This window comes from Erythrolamprus reginae, chromosome 4, assembly GCF_031021105.1.
Source record: "Erythrolamprus reginae isolate rEryReg1 chromosome 4, rEryReg1.hap1, whole genome shotgun sequence".
Classification (NCBI taxonomy): Eukaryota; Metazoa; Chordata; class Lepidosauria; order Squamata; family Dipsadidae; genus Erythrolamprus; species Erythrolamprus reginae.
In genome coordinates this window covers 29,254,942-29,271,405 of record NC_091953.1, presented here as the reverse complement: position 1 = coordinate 29,271,405, position 16,464 = coordinate 29,254,942, and the positions used below count along the sequence as shown (strand labels likewise).

Sequence of the window (16,464 nt, the reverse complement as noted above, 5' to 3'; positions counted from 1 at the left end):
TGCTGGTGTTGTTGAGATGTCTTCTGATGTTGTCATGGTCTGGTTTGGGGTTGATTCGGTTGACTGACCACTTCATACGCAGCCAACCAAATCAACCCGAAATCAGAAAATGACAATATCCAAACAACAACACCATTAATTTACATCACACAGACAGTATTTCAAACCAAGGACTATGACTCAGCAGCTAAAACCAAATCAACTCCAAAACTTTTGCAACCAAATCTCCAAGCTAGAGCTCAAACCAACATAACTACACAACCCAAAATCAGACAAGACTCAAAAAGGCTATTTAAAGGTTATTACTCCCCAGACAAGCACAATTCAAACCCCACTGAAGATGTCTCCATGAATGAGGATGAAACATTTGCAACCAAATTGCCAAACTTGGAGCTCAAACCAACAACATACAACACGTTTTCCCGAAAATAAGACCCTGCCTTACATTTTTTTGAACCCTGAAATAAGCGCTTGGCCTTATTGCGACGTACTCAAAAGCCTGATTGGGCTTATTGTCAGGGGATGTCCTATTTGGGGTGTATTTATTAATAAATTATGTAATAAATTATAAATTATACTATGTATTATTGTCTTATTTGGGATGTATTTGGGGTGTATTACAAATGGTATATGGTTTACTTCACCCTTTGTAATACACACACACACACACCAATGTGTACAACAGGAGCGGGTTGACACCATCGCACTGGTAGCGAAAATTGAGCTGCTATGGCGAGTCATTCCTGTAGTTAACTTTACAGGTAACTTTACAGGTAACTTTACAGGTAAGAAAGCAGAAGAACATGTACCGGTGACTAACACCTCAAATCCTAAATGATGAATTACTCAAAGAAACAGAGCAATAAATTTTCAATAGGACACTTTAACAGAGGTATTTTGAATTGTTAAAAAATGAGACTAACAAGGAAGTATAATGTTGCATACCATGTTTTTATATAATAAGCAGTAAGTTGAAAATGGTTTCCAAAGATGTTCATAAAGAGAATGTTTCAGAAGCTTTGTTTTTTTTAATAAAAAAAAATCATTTCCGATTATCAAGAAGTCCCTCTAGATCAGTGATAGTGAACCTTTTTTTAGCTCAAGTGCCGAAAGAGCGTGGGCGTGTGCTATCAGCATGTACGAGTGCCCACACCCATAATTCAATGCATGGGTAGGGTGAAAACAGCTTACTCCACCCCCTGGAGGCCAGAAATGACCTGTTTCCCAACTTCTGGTGGGCCCAGTAGGCTTGTGTTTTGCCCTCTCGAGGCTCCAAAAGCTTCTCTGGAGCCATGGAAGGGTGAAAATGCCCTCTCCCATCCCCCTCGAAGGCTCTCTGGGAGCCAAAAACACCCTCCCAGGACCTCTGTGTGAGCCAAAAATCAGCTGGCCGGCACACATATGCACATTGGAGCTGATCTAGGGCAACGGCTCGCGTGCCAGCAGATATGGCTCCATGTGCCACCTGTGACACCAGTGCCATAGGTTTGCCATCACTGCCATAGGATAAATAAAATCAATATATTCAACTTCTGGTTTTCTTGGCAGTGGTGGCTTGCCATAGATTCGCCATCACAGTTCTAGATGCTTTTTGTTATAATCTAGCTTTCTTGAAACCATATTAAATTATCTTTATTCAATCCAATTCTGTATTTTCAGAGCTCTCAGCACAGTGGCTCCTCTACCTCACTAGCCTCTACCAAAGTCTGCAGTTCGATGGATGAAACCGATGGGACTGGTGAAGGTAATATAAGTAGATAAAATGCCTCTCGGTTTGAAATGTGATAATACAAAGGTCTCTATAATTTATTGCCTCTAAAAGTTAAAGAAAGATTTTTGATATTAGGGCAGAATTGATGTTTTGTATGAAACTGTCTTTGGCATCTATGTGTTACTGTATAATCAGGTACTTCCATAGCTATTTTCCATTTTTTGCAATAATCAAAATATTCCTAAGGTAAAGGTAAAAGGTTCTCCTTGCACATATGTGCTAGTTGTTCCCAACTCTAGGGGGTGGTGCTCATCTCTGTTTCAAAGCCGAAGAAGCAGTACTTTCCAAAGACGTTTCCGTAGTCATGTAGTCGGTATGACTAAATGCCAAAGTTGCAAGGGACGCTGTTACCTTTCTTTCAAAAGTGGTCCCTATTATTCTACTTGCATTTTTAAATGCTTTTGAACTGCTAAGTTGGCAGAAGTTGGGGCAAGTAAGGGAGCTCACTCCGTTATGCGGCACTAGGGATTTGAGCTGCTGAACTGCCAACCTTTCGATCAACAAGCTCAGTGTCTTAGACAATGAGCCATGCTCCCATCCAACATATTCCTACTGTATATCATCTACTAAGTATGAGAGTACATGTCCTTGACAAAAAAAAAGTTTGGTTAACTTTCTAGTTCAGATTGTTTATAGAGGTTTTAATTGATATGGTTTGAAAGTTAATTAGTTATTGCCTAAACCTTTTGTATACAAGCCACAAATAGGAGGGGTTATATAATGATTTCATGTGAGCTGAACTGAAGTATTGTGAATGTTAGTCTGCAACCTAGTCTGGATTTTCAAATTGACTGCCAACATCAAGGGAGAGAGATTTTCTAGGGAGACAAAAATTGACTCCTTGAAAAAGGTAGAAGCAAAATTAAAATTGGGAACTGAGGGAGAAGCTATGGATTGAAAGTAGGAAAAGAGGGTTCTGGTATTTTTCAGTGATTCAGATTAAGGGTGGAATTTTTTTTGCAAAAACCAATTTTCAATTAAATGAAAGGTTTCAGGGTTTTTTTTTTTTTTAAAAAAATGGCTATTTCTTTAGAAATAATTAAATATATTCTGTCCAGGACTTGTATTTAACCTTTCCTTTTTTGTGTGCTGCTAAGTCATTTTTATTTGCTAGTGAATTCTATATAATTTCAGGCTTCTTCCAGTGTTTAAGGTGAGCATGAGTATGTTATTGCTGTTTATAATTTTCTTATGTTGTATAAATTGAACTCCACGAAACATCTATTTTTAGATTCTGCCAGAGAAATTCTAATTTGTTGCAGACAGGTCTTCACAGAAATTTTAAATAATTTTTCTTTTTCTGCTGAGTTGATCATTCTTCCAGAGCATGACATTAATCTTGAAATCCTGCCAAATAATTTTCCTGCACAACTTTTGTCTAGTATAATTAAGAGTAAATTATTCTTTAATTTGTTTCTCATGCTTCTCCCTTTCCCTGGAACATCCTATAGCATCTCATCTCAAGATAGGCATAATTAGTCATTTGCAATTAATCATGTTGATTGTCAAAGAAAATGGGTGGGTTATTTCACGATTTTTTTTCAGAATAAGAAGAAATTATTCACATTGGATAGGTCAAATCTTATTTTATTATTATTATTATTATTATTATTATTATTATTATTATTTATTAGATTTGTATGCCGCCCCTCTCCGTAGACTCGGGGTGGCTTACAGCAATGATGAAAAACAATATATAATGACAAATCTAATAGTTAGAATCTAAAATAACAATAATACATTTAAAAAGTCTAAAAAACAAGAAACATCAATATATAAAAACATACATACAGTCATATCATACACAAAAAACTACATAGGCAGGGGGGGATATTTCAGTTCCCCCACGCTTGACGACGAGGTGGGTTTTAAGGAGTTTACGAAAGGCAAGGAGGGTGGGGGCAGTTCTAATCTCTGGAGGGAGCTGATTCTAGATTGTTGGAGCTGCCACAGAGAAGGCTCTTCCCCTGGGTCCCACCAAATAACATTGTTTAGTTGACGGGACCCGGAGGAGACCAACTCTGTGGGACCTAACCGGTCGCTGGGATTCATGCGGCAGAAGGCAGTCTCGTAGAAACCCTGGTCCGGTGCCATGAAGGGCTTTATAGGTGATGACCAACACTTTGAATTGTGACTGGAAACTGATCAGCAACCAATGCAGACTGCGGAGTGTTGGAGTAACATGGGCATATTTGGGAAAGCCCATGATTGCTCTCGCAGCTGCATTCTGCACGATCTGAAGTTTCCGAACACTCTTCAAAGGTAGCCTCATGTAGAGAGTGTTACAGTAGTCAAGCCTCGAGGTGATGAGGGCATGAGTGACTGTGAGCAGTGACTCCCGGTCCAAATAGGGCCGCAACTGGTGCACCAGGCGAACCTGGGCAAACGTCCCCCTCGCCACAGCTGAAAGATGTTTCTTTAATGTGAGTTGTGGATCGAAGAGGATGCCCAAGTTGCAGATCCTCTCCAAGGGGGTCAATAATTCCCCCCCCCAGGGTGATGGATGGACAGATGGAATTGTCCCTGGGAGGCAAAACCCACAGCCACTCCGTCTTATCAGGGTTGAGTTTGAGTCTGTTGACACCCATCTAGGCCCTAACCACCTCCAGACACCGGCACATCACTTCCACTTATTTGAAACATTATCCACATTATTTGAATAATTATCCACATTGGATAGGTCAAATAACAAGTCAAATCTTCCCATTGGATAACCAAGCCCAATGGGAAGATTTGATTTGGTATGTCTTCTTTTAAAAGTGAATTGAGATATGAGAACTCATAAATTAACTGTTTGGTTTTATGCTGTTAAGATAGTGTTGTCTCAGTGACATCACAGATAGAACGTCTTCAAAATCGTTGGTCTCCCAACTGACCTTTCAGATCTTCCAACTATACATTAATAGCAGGGGTGGGCTGCTACCTGGATGCGGGGGGAATGCAGCAGGGTAGCAAAAATGGAGCTCCATCCCAGAGCACCCAATTTGCATTGAAATATGTTGAAAGAAAATGCAGGGCATCCTGTTTAAGCCACACCCGCAGTTTGGTAGTAAAAATTTTGGTAGCACTTCACTGATTAATAGCCTTTGTAATCAAAGCCATTCAGCTTGCTGCTTCAAGCTGCAAAATATTGGAAGAATAATGTGCTATGAAACTGATTGTAAGATTATCAGAATCTACTGAAATAGGTGGCTCTAACAAATTTAAATCATCAAACAAACTCAGGACATATATGCAAATATCTTGGCCATCTTGCTTTTTTTTTTTTTAAGTGCAGGGAATCATTTTTTCCTTGTGGGCAATTTTAATGTCAGGTATCATCCGTCTGCTCATGAATATTTCAATCCCAGGCTAACCAGCCTATTCTGATCCCCTGTGTCTAGAGTCTGTAGGAATCAGGAGGCAATGGGAAAAGCTAAAGCTTTGCCCTGACAAAACCAAGTTTGGTACAGATTCATCTCTTTAATCAAATTGAGAAAGCTTACCAAAAACAAAACAAGAAGTTATCTGGTCAGGACAGTTTAATGATTCCACTGATTGTAGAACAGAATTTAAAGGATTAAAAGAAAATATGTTTGATGAAAATCTAATGATTAGAAAAAGCTAAACATGATTCATTTAAGAGAAGGTATATGGCTTGAGTTTTTTTTTTTAATTGAAGAATAGTAATTCTCTAATGGCTGCTAAAATAAAATAAATATAATCCATTTTTCCTCTCTTTTGATTTAACTGTGAAGGTGTCTGGTGTCCAGGTTGAATGTTAGTGACATTATTGAGAACACTTATTTAAAAACCAAATATTTTATACAAAAGGAGGAAAATAGGAGTTATCACATGAGCAAGTTTGTGTTGTTCTCAGCTTACAGGATGTAATAAAACAAATGTTTGAGTGTTAAACTTCTTTTGCAGATACTTAATTATGGTGTGTTGAACTAATCCTGCATTGAGATGAAATAGTTATGTCTGTGAATTGATCACCATTGTATATGAGATACAAGCAATGGGTTCAGTCACTGTCCATAAACTTGATATTTAATATTGTGAAACTTTCTGATAATGTCAGCAAGATGGTTCTTCTGTTTTGCAAAATACCATTTATGGATGGTTTCAATTGTCTTAAACAGTATAGGTATAGGTAAAATATGTATTAAATGCCACATATGTGTTGCTTTTCCCACAAATAAAGCTTACTAACAATTCTTTTTAGAAGTGTTGGATGAAGGCTTCCAGGTTCCAGCCTCAATAGCAGAGAGGTATAAAGTCGGTCGGACTATAGGAGATGGAAATTTTGCTATTGTAAAAGAGTGTATAGAAAGGTGAGCAAGCTTGTTCCCTTATTACTGTTAAAAGCATTTCCTAACATTAGACTATTCCTAGATCATATCTCTATTTACAAATGATACGTAACAAAATAGTGCTTCAACTACATAGCTATAACAACATCAACAAAGACTCCAGCTAGGCCTATAAAGAACAGTTTTTGTTGATGTTGTTATAGCTATGTAGTTGAAGCACTATTTTGTTACGTATCATTTGTTAATAGAGATATGATCTAGGAATTTGATAAATGAATTGGTTTTATTTTCTACCATCCTTGATTATTTTTTCTGTAGTTGGGTCTTATGGGACATATATGCTTTTGGAAACACAATAGTTTCAAAAGCTTCATATATAAGCAGGTACAATAAATATTTTGGAAATTAAAAAAGTCCATCTGTAACATAACTTTTTCAGTTTTGACTTCCAACTCTCTGCTGTTACCAGCACTAGTCTATATGCTACATTGGTTATAATCATATAAAATAGAACTTGCTGGGGGTCAACTGAACAGAAAATAGCTGTTTTTCCATTAAATGTTTGGTAAAGAAGAACTTTTAGGGAGAAATCCCACTTTCTTCCTTTTGGAGCATTTTGGTCATGTCAGAAAAATTCCCTGTGCAGCAGCTGTTGGCATACACAGGTCCTTTTGTAGACAGGAATTTATGTGTAGAAGCTAGTTGTTATATGCAAAAGAATCCTAGCCTGATGGGGTAAGCTGTGTTTATTACAAGCAACCAAGGCAATCACAGGCAAATCAAACATGTGTTCTTTTCCAGAATTATCTAAACAGTATAGATTAGTGTATAATTAAATAAAGAAGTTATTCCGTTCCAATTCAGGGATTGAGTAGAATTGATTTATTGCATTTCATTCTTCTTTTCCTTTAAGAGGTTCAAGGCAGCTTTCATATTCTTCCCTTCTACTGATGCTGTCAATCTGTGGGGAAGCATACATCCCTAGAATAACTTAGGTTGAGTCAGGGATAAAGTTGTGTCCCCAGAAACCTAAGCCCAGTATTCTAAGCTTCATGTCACAGTTTAACAAATGAGAAAATATATCATTCCGGGACATTCAATGGAATTGTTCAGGCTATCCTACCAAAGTTTTGTCATATATTTAAGCCCATCTGAAGTATTATATTTTAAGGTGAGGGATAGCAAAGAAAAGAGGCTGAGTGGAGCAATTCAAATGCCACACTGAATTTATTATTCCTTAATGAGGCAACTGTTGCTTAATAAAATAGCATCTGCATATATTTCTGTTTCACTAGAACTCAGAATATAAAATTTGAATTTTTAAAAAAATAAAAGTTGAACATGCAACCTATGATGAAAAATAGGGGGGGGGAGGAGCAGGAGGAGGTGGATTCCAACTGGTAATCCACATAAATATAGCATTTTGATATCTTATTTCAGAGTAACTACTATGCCAAGAAGCCCTCTAGTGGGAAAATGATGCCTTGCTCAGATATATATATATATATATATATATGTAGATTGTTCTGAGTTCGGGTTTTGCCCCATGTAATATTTTGCATGACTATGCGACGTTTCGGTGAAATCACATTCACCATCATCAGGCTGAAGTTGTAAACTTCGTGCTGCTGTAGATATAGTTATATATCATTATATCTATATGTACATGTATATGCATATGTATTTTAAAACAATGGTGCAATATGATAAAACGTGAGATGTTTCCTAAGTCTTTGCTTTAAATAGTGAATTTCAGCTTCATTTTAATCTTTAATGTTTTCATTTCTATTAGCAATTTTATTATTTAAATCAATATCATATATCTCTTCATATTTCACAGCAGCTTGCCAACAGTAACAGAATAGAAACATTATAAAAAGTTCCTTATTTTCTGCTGGAGATTTTCTAGTTGTTTCTATTAAGATATACATTTAGGCTGTTCTGCAAAATAATCTTGAGGCTAGGTGTTAAATAGTAAAAGGTTGTCACTATTGATAAATGAATTTAATCTGTTTCTTCCTTCTTCTGAATTTGTTAGGTCAACTGGTAGAGAATATGCCCTGAAAATCATTAAGAAAAGTAAATGCAGAGGAAAAGTAAGTATTGAGAACCTCAGTGGAGTATCATATGTTACAGAGGAATCTTATGTTCAGTTTTTTAATTAGATTAATCTGCAGGCACTCCAATTTAGTGGTTAATTTAAAAAAAAATTGTAGTCTAACATTTGCTGAACAACAGATGGAACAAGGATTTGGCAGGGCACCCTGACATGTTCACAAGGTTTTTATAGGAAAAAATAGCTTACATTGACTCAGAATTACGTATCAATTGGAATCTAATGTGATGATGTGAATAATTTCTTGTGATGTTATCTTGGAGTTATTTGGCCATGTGGAAACTGATGAAATGGATAGGAGTCCCTGTAATATGAGCTTGGCTACATGTGAACTTCTTTGAACACTTCATCGATCAGCCGATGTAGTTAGATTATTATAATATGGTTTGTAAAAATCTGCCTTTGAAAATGTCCCAGAATCTATAATTATAACATTCAGGAGCCAAGATATTAATTACGTATGAATTATTCTTGTAATATAATATCCAAACTCTGGTTACCTCACAGATTTTTTAAAAAAACAAATGTCCAACTACAGTTACATAGTCAAATTAAATTAGTGTTTGTTTTAATGTAGAAAGCCTTATATATCATGTCTTCAAGATGTATTAGCAATTGTTTCTTTCAAGTGTAATCTCTCTGGCCTGTGCATATATAAACAAAGAGAAGCTTTTGATACCTGATCAGGGAGATTTGGTCCTGAAAAATTTGATAGTGCCTTTCCTGTTTGGTACACACATCCCATTGTAGCTACAGGAGGCCCTACACTGCTGATATTTCTGAAGATGGTGAAGACTGAGTATTTTAGGGGTGTGGCCAATATCGCAGAGCTAGGGGTATCTCCTTACGATCAGGACATTTGAAATGGAGAGATTGTGGATTGCCTGGCTGACAAGATTTAAGCAATTTGTGCTGGAGAGAGGTGAAAAAGTGCTGAAGCTAGGTGAATGTTTAGCAGATTTAATGCCAAAAGAAGGCTCACGAAAGACCCTCCCTCCCATATTATTCTTATTATTGAGTCTTGATTTGATGTGATTGGTGTGTTATTCTTCTTCTAAATCATTCACAGATGTTTTAAGTATCAACAAACATCTAGACTCATAGTCTCTAAAATATTCTGGAGGATTCACATAAGGTAAAACAAGCAATAGAGAAGCAATATAGATCTGATATAGGTAGGTAGGTAGATGGATGGATGGGTGGATGGATGGAGGGAGGGAGGGAGAGAGAGGTAGAGGGAGAGAGAGAGAGAGAGAGAGAGAGAGAGAGAGAGAGATACAGGTTGGAAGTTTAATTGTTCACAGGCATACTAAAAGACAATGTTAAATATAGGAAAGCTTAAATCTAAATAAAATACTTGCAATTTTAAATGGTCTACCTCTATTTCTCAGACTCAGCATAGTCATTGAAATGCATTAATTTATAAGGGTTCTAAAACTTTAGTGTAGTGATTAAGACAATAGATTAGAAAGGAGTAGCCTGTGTGTTCTAGTCCTCTCCTAGGTTGAGAGGCTAGTGAAGAGATTTGGGGTCAATGAGTGTCTCTTTCAGCCTAAGAAACAACGTATAGGCAAGCCACCACTGCCAAGAAAACCAGAAGTTGAATATATTGATTTTATTTAGCCTATGGCAGTGACGGCGAACCTAAGGCACGGGTGCTACAGGTAGCACGCAGAGCCATATCTGCTGGCATGCGAGCCGTTGCCCTAGCTCAGCTCCAACATGCATATATGTTCCAGCCAGCTGATTTTTGGCTCACAGAGAGGCTCTGGCAGGGTGTTTTTGGCTTCCAAAGAGCCTCTGAGGGGATGAGGGAGGGCATTTTTACCCTCCTCCAGGTCCAGGAAGCCTTTGGAGCCTGAGGACGGCGAAACATGAGCCTACTGGGCCCACCAGAAGTTGGGAAACAGGCCGTTTGCAGCCTCCAGAGGGCCTCTGGGGACTGAGGGAAGCTGTTTTCGTCTTCCCCAGGCATAGAATTGCGGATGTGGGCACTCACGCATGCACAATAGCACACACGCATGCTATTTTGGCACTCAAGGGAAAAAAGGTTCAACATCACTAGCCTATGGCAGTGATTTGCAACCTTTTTTGAGCTGCGGCACATTTTTTACATATACAAAATCATGGGGCACATTGAGTGGGGGGTGAGAATGGGGGGGCTAAAAAAAGTTTGGACAAAAATATTCTCTCTCTCTCTTCCTCCCTTTCGCTCTATTTCTCTCCCTCTTTCTCTCTCTTCCTTCCTTCCTCTCTCTCTCCATCCCTCTTTCTTTCTCTCTCTCTTCCTTCCTCTCTTTTTTGCTCTTTCTATCTCTCCCTCCTTCCCTGCTTATCTTTCTCTCTCTCTCTTGCTTTCTTTCTCTCTCTCTCTCTTTCTCTCTTTCTTGCTTTCTTTCTCTCTTGCTTTCTTTCTTTCTCTCTCTTTCTCTTTCTCTCTTGCTTTCTTTCTCTCTCTTTTTCTCTCTCTCTTGCTTTCTTTTTCTGTCTCTCTTGCTTTCTTTCTCTTCTCCCTCTCTTTCTCTCTCTTGCTGAGCTTCGCGGCACACTTGACCCATGCCTCACGGCACACTAGTGTGCCGCGGCACACTGGTTGAAAAACACTGGCCTATGGCATCTACAGTCATGAACTCTGACTTGATAAATTATAAGAGCAACTTACCCCGTTAAATATGGCAAAGGTCCTGGAGCAACTATGGTTTTGTTTCATTTTCTTTTCATATATATTTTTTTTCCTGTCCTTTTATGCAGGAACATATGATTCAGAATGAAGTTTCTATTTTAAGACGGGTCAAACATCCCAATATTGTTCTCCTGATTGAAGAAATGGATATGCCCACTGAGTTGTATCTTGTCATGGAGCTTGTAAAAGTAAGTACAGGTGAACAATGATTTGCTGCTGCTTAGTTTGTTAGCCTTTTAGCAGAATTCCAATCTTAGCTTCAGTGTAGAGAAATATGTGTATGAACATGGAGAAAAGAAGATATACTATTCCTCAATAGAAAGATTATTAAAGATGGGGATATGAATGGAGTAACTTGTAAATATTTATCTAAATGTAGGGATACTTTGTAGATTATCGTGAAGTATAAATGTTTGTTGAAAGAAGCTAAAATGTATACTGTATTTGTAAGAACCTTTTTCTGCTCAAGTTATAATATGAAAATGGAAGCTGAGTGTGTTCTGTCGGGCTCTCTGGTAGAATCCTCCCAAAAATTCACAGGTACAAATTTCAGACACACACACGTTTGAAAATTCAAAACAATGTTCTTTATAATGAAAATTCACTTAAACTAAGCCCTCTTTTGGTCTCCAAACAAACTGGTAATTTGTACAAGTCCCTTATCAGTTCTGTGATACTTAGCTTGCAGCTGTGAGGCAATTCACAGTCCTTCTTCTTTCACAAAGTGAAACACACTTTGCTCTGGTTGCGTTTCAAAGCGGGGAAAAATCAGCACACAAAAGGTCAAAGTCAGTAAAGCAGTCATGAAACACAAGGATCAGATAATCCTCCACAATAGCCAAACCCACAGGCTGCTATTTATAGCAGCCTCACTAATTACCACAGCCCCACCCAACCACAGGTGGCCTCATTTTCTTTGATAATAATCTCTCTGTTGTTGTTGCCTATGCATCGCTCTCCGCATGTGTGGCTGTATCATTAACTCTTGTTCTGAATCCAAGGAGGAGCTAGATAATTGATCTCCTTCTGAGCTGTCTGCCACACTCTCCTCCTCCCTGTCACTCATGTCTTCTTGGTCAGAGGAGCCTTCATCAGCAGATTCCACCGAGGGCAAAACAGGCCTGCAGCATGTGGATGTCTCCCCCACATCCACAGTCCTTGGGGCAGGAGCTGGGCCAGAGCTAACCACAACAGGGTGTAATAGGAAAAAGTACAAAAGTGCTTGAATGGAAGATCTCTTTTGTAAGTACATTGGTTGCCAGTGTGTAACCAGGTGCAATTCAGGGTACTGGTTATAATCTTTAAAGCCCTTCATGTCTTGGGGCCAAGCTATCCAAGGGTTTATCCTTCCTGGTTGTGTACCTGTACAATTTGGTTGGACAGGTTGGGCATATTGTGGGTTCCATCACCAAGGAATGTTGGTGGGAACCAGGTAATATATCTCCTCTGCCATAGCCCCTGCCCCACCGGAGTGGTCGTATGCAAATTGTGCAATCTGGTGGCCACTACCAGTGAGGAATTGCCTACCGCACTAGAATTGCCTACCCACCACTGACCGGAACCTTATCACTGGATGGGATTTTTGTTTTGTGTACACAATAATAAAAAAGGACAGAAATGGAGGGAGATAGCTAGACAAAAATGAACTGTCTGCTTGAAACTGGCTTAGATCATTCTTGCGGTCCTTTTCAACTCTAAAGCCTATGAAGTGAAGGCTGCTATGTGATCTAAAGCATATACATTTCCCTATGGAAATGGAAAAAATATGGAGCGGTATAGTGAATGCCATTGGTGTAAGCTAGGTTTAGCTATATTTTATTCTCTTATGCATTTAAGTCAGTAGTGGGATCTACCAGTTCGTGTGTGACATGAGCTTTTATTTATTTATTTATTTTGTCCAATACACAATGAGGGTTTTAGTGGGTATATAGCTATATACACATAGTAAAATACAGGAGAGCAATAGGACAGGGGACGGAAGGCACTCTAGTGCACTTGTACTCGCCCCTTACTGACCTCTTAGGAATCTGGATAGGTCAACCGTAGATAATCTAAGGGTAAAGTGTTGGGGGTTTGGGGATGACACTATGGAGTCCAGTAATGAGTTCCATGCTTCAACAACTCGGTTACTGAAGTCATATTTTTTACAGTCAAGTTTGGAGCAGTTAATATTAAGTTTAAATCTGTTGTGTGCTCTTGTGTTGTGGTTGAAGCTGAAGTAGTCGCCAACAGGCAGGACGTTGCAGCATATGATCTTGTGGGCGATACTTAGATCATGTTTAAGGCGTCTTAGTTCTAGGCTGTCTAGGCCCAGGATTGAAAGTCTAGTCTCGTAGGGTATTCTGTTTCGAGCGGAGGAATGAAGGGCTCTTCTGGTGAAGTATCTTTGGACATTTTCAAGGTTGTTAATGTTTGAGATGCAATATGGGTTCCAAACAGATGAGCTGTATTCGAGGATGGCAAAAGTTTTGTAAGCTTGTATGCAATACTTCTGCATATCCCAGGTGGGTGGGCAGAGCCTCCCGCCAGCTGCGCTACTGGTTCTAAGAACCAGTCCGAACCGGGAGCAACCCACCACTGATTTAACTTCTATGCCTTACTGCTTTGTATTCCCTTCCTGTGTTTTGCTTACTTGTGCCTCCCTGTCCCAAAAGGGAATGCCATAATGGGGCTGTCTGTTTAAAATTGAATAAATCCTGTTATAAGTTTCTTTTTCAAATAATAGAGCAAGTATTTTTGGAAGCTTGCTGAATAGTCCATTCACTATTCCCATTTACAGCTGAGTAACCATCTGCTAAGGGCTGCTTTTTGAAGTCTTAACATGTAAATTCAATTCTCCCATGGCAAAGGTTTTTCAAGGGAAGACTGCTGGCATGTCAAACTTTAGTTGACAACATTATGCTTTCAATGGTCCCAACAAACTTAATATAAGTGGGTCCTATTGCTACACATACATTCTGTTTTCATCCCAGGCATATCTTTCTGTCCTTAGATGTAAAAAATGCATTTCATATATATATAAATAAAAACAAATTTCAAAGGTGAGAGAGGATGTGGTTGCTGGCAAGCTGCCATTGTATGTACTGGGACTAGATTATTATGCAAGGCTTGCATTGCCCTAGTTATTTTAATAAGCATGATTTATGATAGGGTTTTTCTTCCTGCTGTTCAAAGGATCTAACTTCAATTTCCCATGAGAAAGGGAATATTATAGAATTTCTTTTGGAAGGTAGTAAATAAGTAATTGGTTATTGTTCTTCTGGATGTCAGTGCCTTATGGTGAAAGGCGATAAGGTTTGTTCTTCCATCTTATCCCATCCTTTTTTCATTAAAAAAAAACATTTTTAAAGCTGTTTTCAGTTTGTCATGCTTTCAGAAAAGTGCAGTGTTAGTGAAGAAATCAAATAATATTATTGACTGGCTAATAGTGAGTAATCTATTAAAAATTATGACTGAAAATGACTGAAATTGGGAAGTTGAACACGGTTGCTCAACGAAAGGGAAATGTTGAATTATATGCAATTATATTACTTGCAAAATTAGCACATTAGGGCAGGGTTCCTCAAAGTGATCAATATTGACCCTCTAGGCCAGAGGTCCCCAACCTTTTTAGCACCAGGGACCGGCTTTAAGTTAGACGAGTTTTCTACGGCCCGGTGGGGGGGGCTTTGGTCATATGGGGGTGGGGTTATGGAGGGGTGGAGCTTAGTGACGCAGCCCTCCACACTTCTCCACAGGGCAGGGAGAATGAGGAGGCTCCTTTGGCGGCTGGGGGCTGCCTGGCTTTGTGATTTTGACTGGGGGGGGAACTTAGGAAGGTCCTACTTCTCCCCCCCCAGCCAAAAACTCAAAGCCTATCTGCTCCAGAAACTTGGCGATCGCGCCCCACCGCCGCCGCCTCCTCCGTTTCCCCCAACGGCAAGCAATCTAAACGCGGGAAGGGCATTCCGGCGCTTCCCTTCAGCCTCAGAAGCCCCCTCGACGCTGGAGGGATGGTTATGAGGGGAGCGAGCGAGGAGAAGAAGACGTCCCACTCATCGCTCCTGAGGGAACGGGCGAGGGCGTCGGAGACCCAAAGCCCATCCTGTGTGGAGGGAGACGGAGCCAAGCGGGGCCACCCGGAGACCTTTTCCCGTCTTCTTCTCCTCGCTCGCTCCCCTCACAGCCAGCAGCCCCGCTCGCGGGGGGATGCCCGTTCGTAGCTACCAGCCCGCCAAGCGTCGAGGGGGCTTCCGAGGCTGAAGGGAAGAGCCGGAATGCCCTTCCCGGGTTTAGATTGCTTGCTGTTGGGGAAAACGGAGGAGGCGGCGGTTCTTTTCTCCTCGCTCCAGAAAGTAGGCGATCGCGCCCCACCGCCGCCGCCGCCTCCTCCGTTTTCCCCAACAGCAAGCAATCTAAACCCGGGAAGGGCATTCCGGCTCTTCCCTTCAGCCTCGGAAGCCCCCTCGACGCTTGGCGGGCTGGTAGCTACGAACGGGCATCCCCCCGCGAGCGGGGCTGCTGGCTATGAGGGGAGCGAGCGAGGAGAAGAAGACGGGAAAAGGTCTCCGGGTGGCCCCGCTTGGCTCCGTCTTCCTCCACGCAGGATGGGCTTTGGGTCTCCGACGCCCTCGCCCGTTCCCTCAGGAGCGATGAGTGGGACGTCTTCTTCTCCTCGCTCGCTCCCCTCATAACCATCCCTCCAGCGTCGAGGGGGCTTCCGAGGCTGAAGGGAAGAGCCGGAATGCCCTTCCCGGGTTTAGATTGCTTGCTGTTGGGGAAAACGGAGGAGGCGGCGGTTCTTTTCTCCTCGCTCCAGAAAGTAGGCGATCGCGCCCCACCGCCGCCGCCGCCTCCTCCGTTTCCCCCAACAGCAAGCAATCTAAACCCGGGAAGGGCATTCCGGCTCTTCCCTTCAGCCTCGGAAGCCCCCTCGACGCTTGGCGGGCTGGTAGCTACGAACGGGCATCCCCCCGCGAGCGGGGCTGCTGGCTATGAGGGGAGCGAGCGAGGAGAAGAAGACGGGAAAAGGTCTCCGGGTGGCCCCGCTTGGCTCCGTCTTCCTCCACATGGGCTTTGGGTCTCCGACGCCGCGGACCGGCTGGAAAACCCCAACGGCCCGGTCCCAGTCCGCGGACCGGCGGTTGGGGACCTCTGCTCTAGGCGACGGGTATCAAACTCAAGGCCTAAGCTTATATCTGGCTCACGGGGTCTCCTTGTTAACAGCGAAGGACTGTTTTCTGCGGTCCCTCTGCCAGCCTCCCCAACCTCCATTTTCAATGGCAGAGGACTGTAGGAGGTCATCCTGGCCAAAAACACAGCCCAACTGGGCCACGTGCGACTTCCTCAAACTGTTTTTTCTGGAAGAGGACTGTAGGAGGCTGGCCAACCAAAAATGGATCCTCGATGAGTGACATCGAACTGGCCACACCCACCCTGGCATCCCAACGTCAAACACAATTATAATGTGGCTTCCAATGAAATCGAATTTGATCTCCATGTTCTAGGCTTTCTGGGACTATTTAAGGGGTTCAAATTACCACTATGGTTTGTCCTATATTGAGAATGAATTTGGCTTTTTTAATCCACCTTTTTGAGCCCTTCTTAAGGAATTGGGATA

At 41.1% G+C, this 16,464-nt stretch overlaps 1 protein-coding gene across 3 annotated transcripts in view; it reads left to right on the top strand.

Moving 5' to 3' along the window:
* Positions 1-16,464, top strand: part of DCLK1 (doublecortin like kinase 1) — a 201,131-nt gene that overhangs the window by 140,007 nt on the left and 44,660 nt on the right. For all 3 annotated transcript variants that reach the window (XM_070751703.1, XM_070751705.1, XM_070751704.1), the window contains 4 exons: positions 1,660-1,744; positions 5,979-6,087; positions 8,105-8,162; positions 10,934-11,053. In XM_070751703.1, the coding sequence (XP_070607804.1) occupies positions 1,660-1,744; positions 5,979-6,087; positions 8,105-8,162; positions 10,934-11,053 (372 nt within the window). The remainder of the gene's footprint in view (positions 1-1,659; positions 1,745-5,978; positions 6,088-8,104; positions 8,163-10,933; positions 11,054-16,464) is intronic.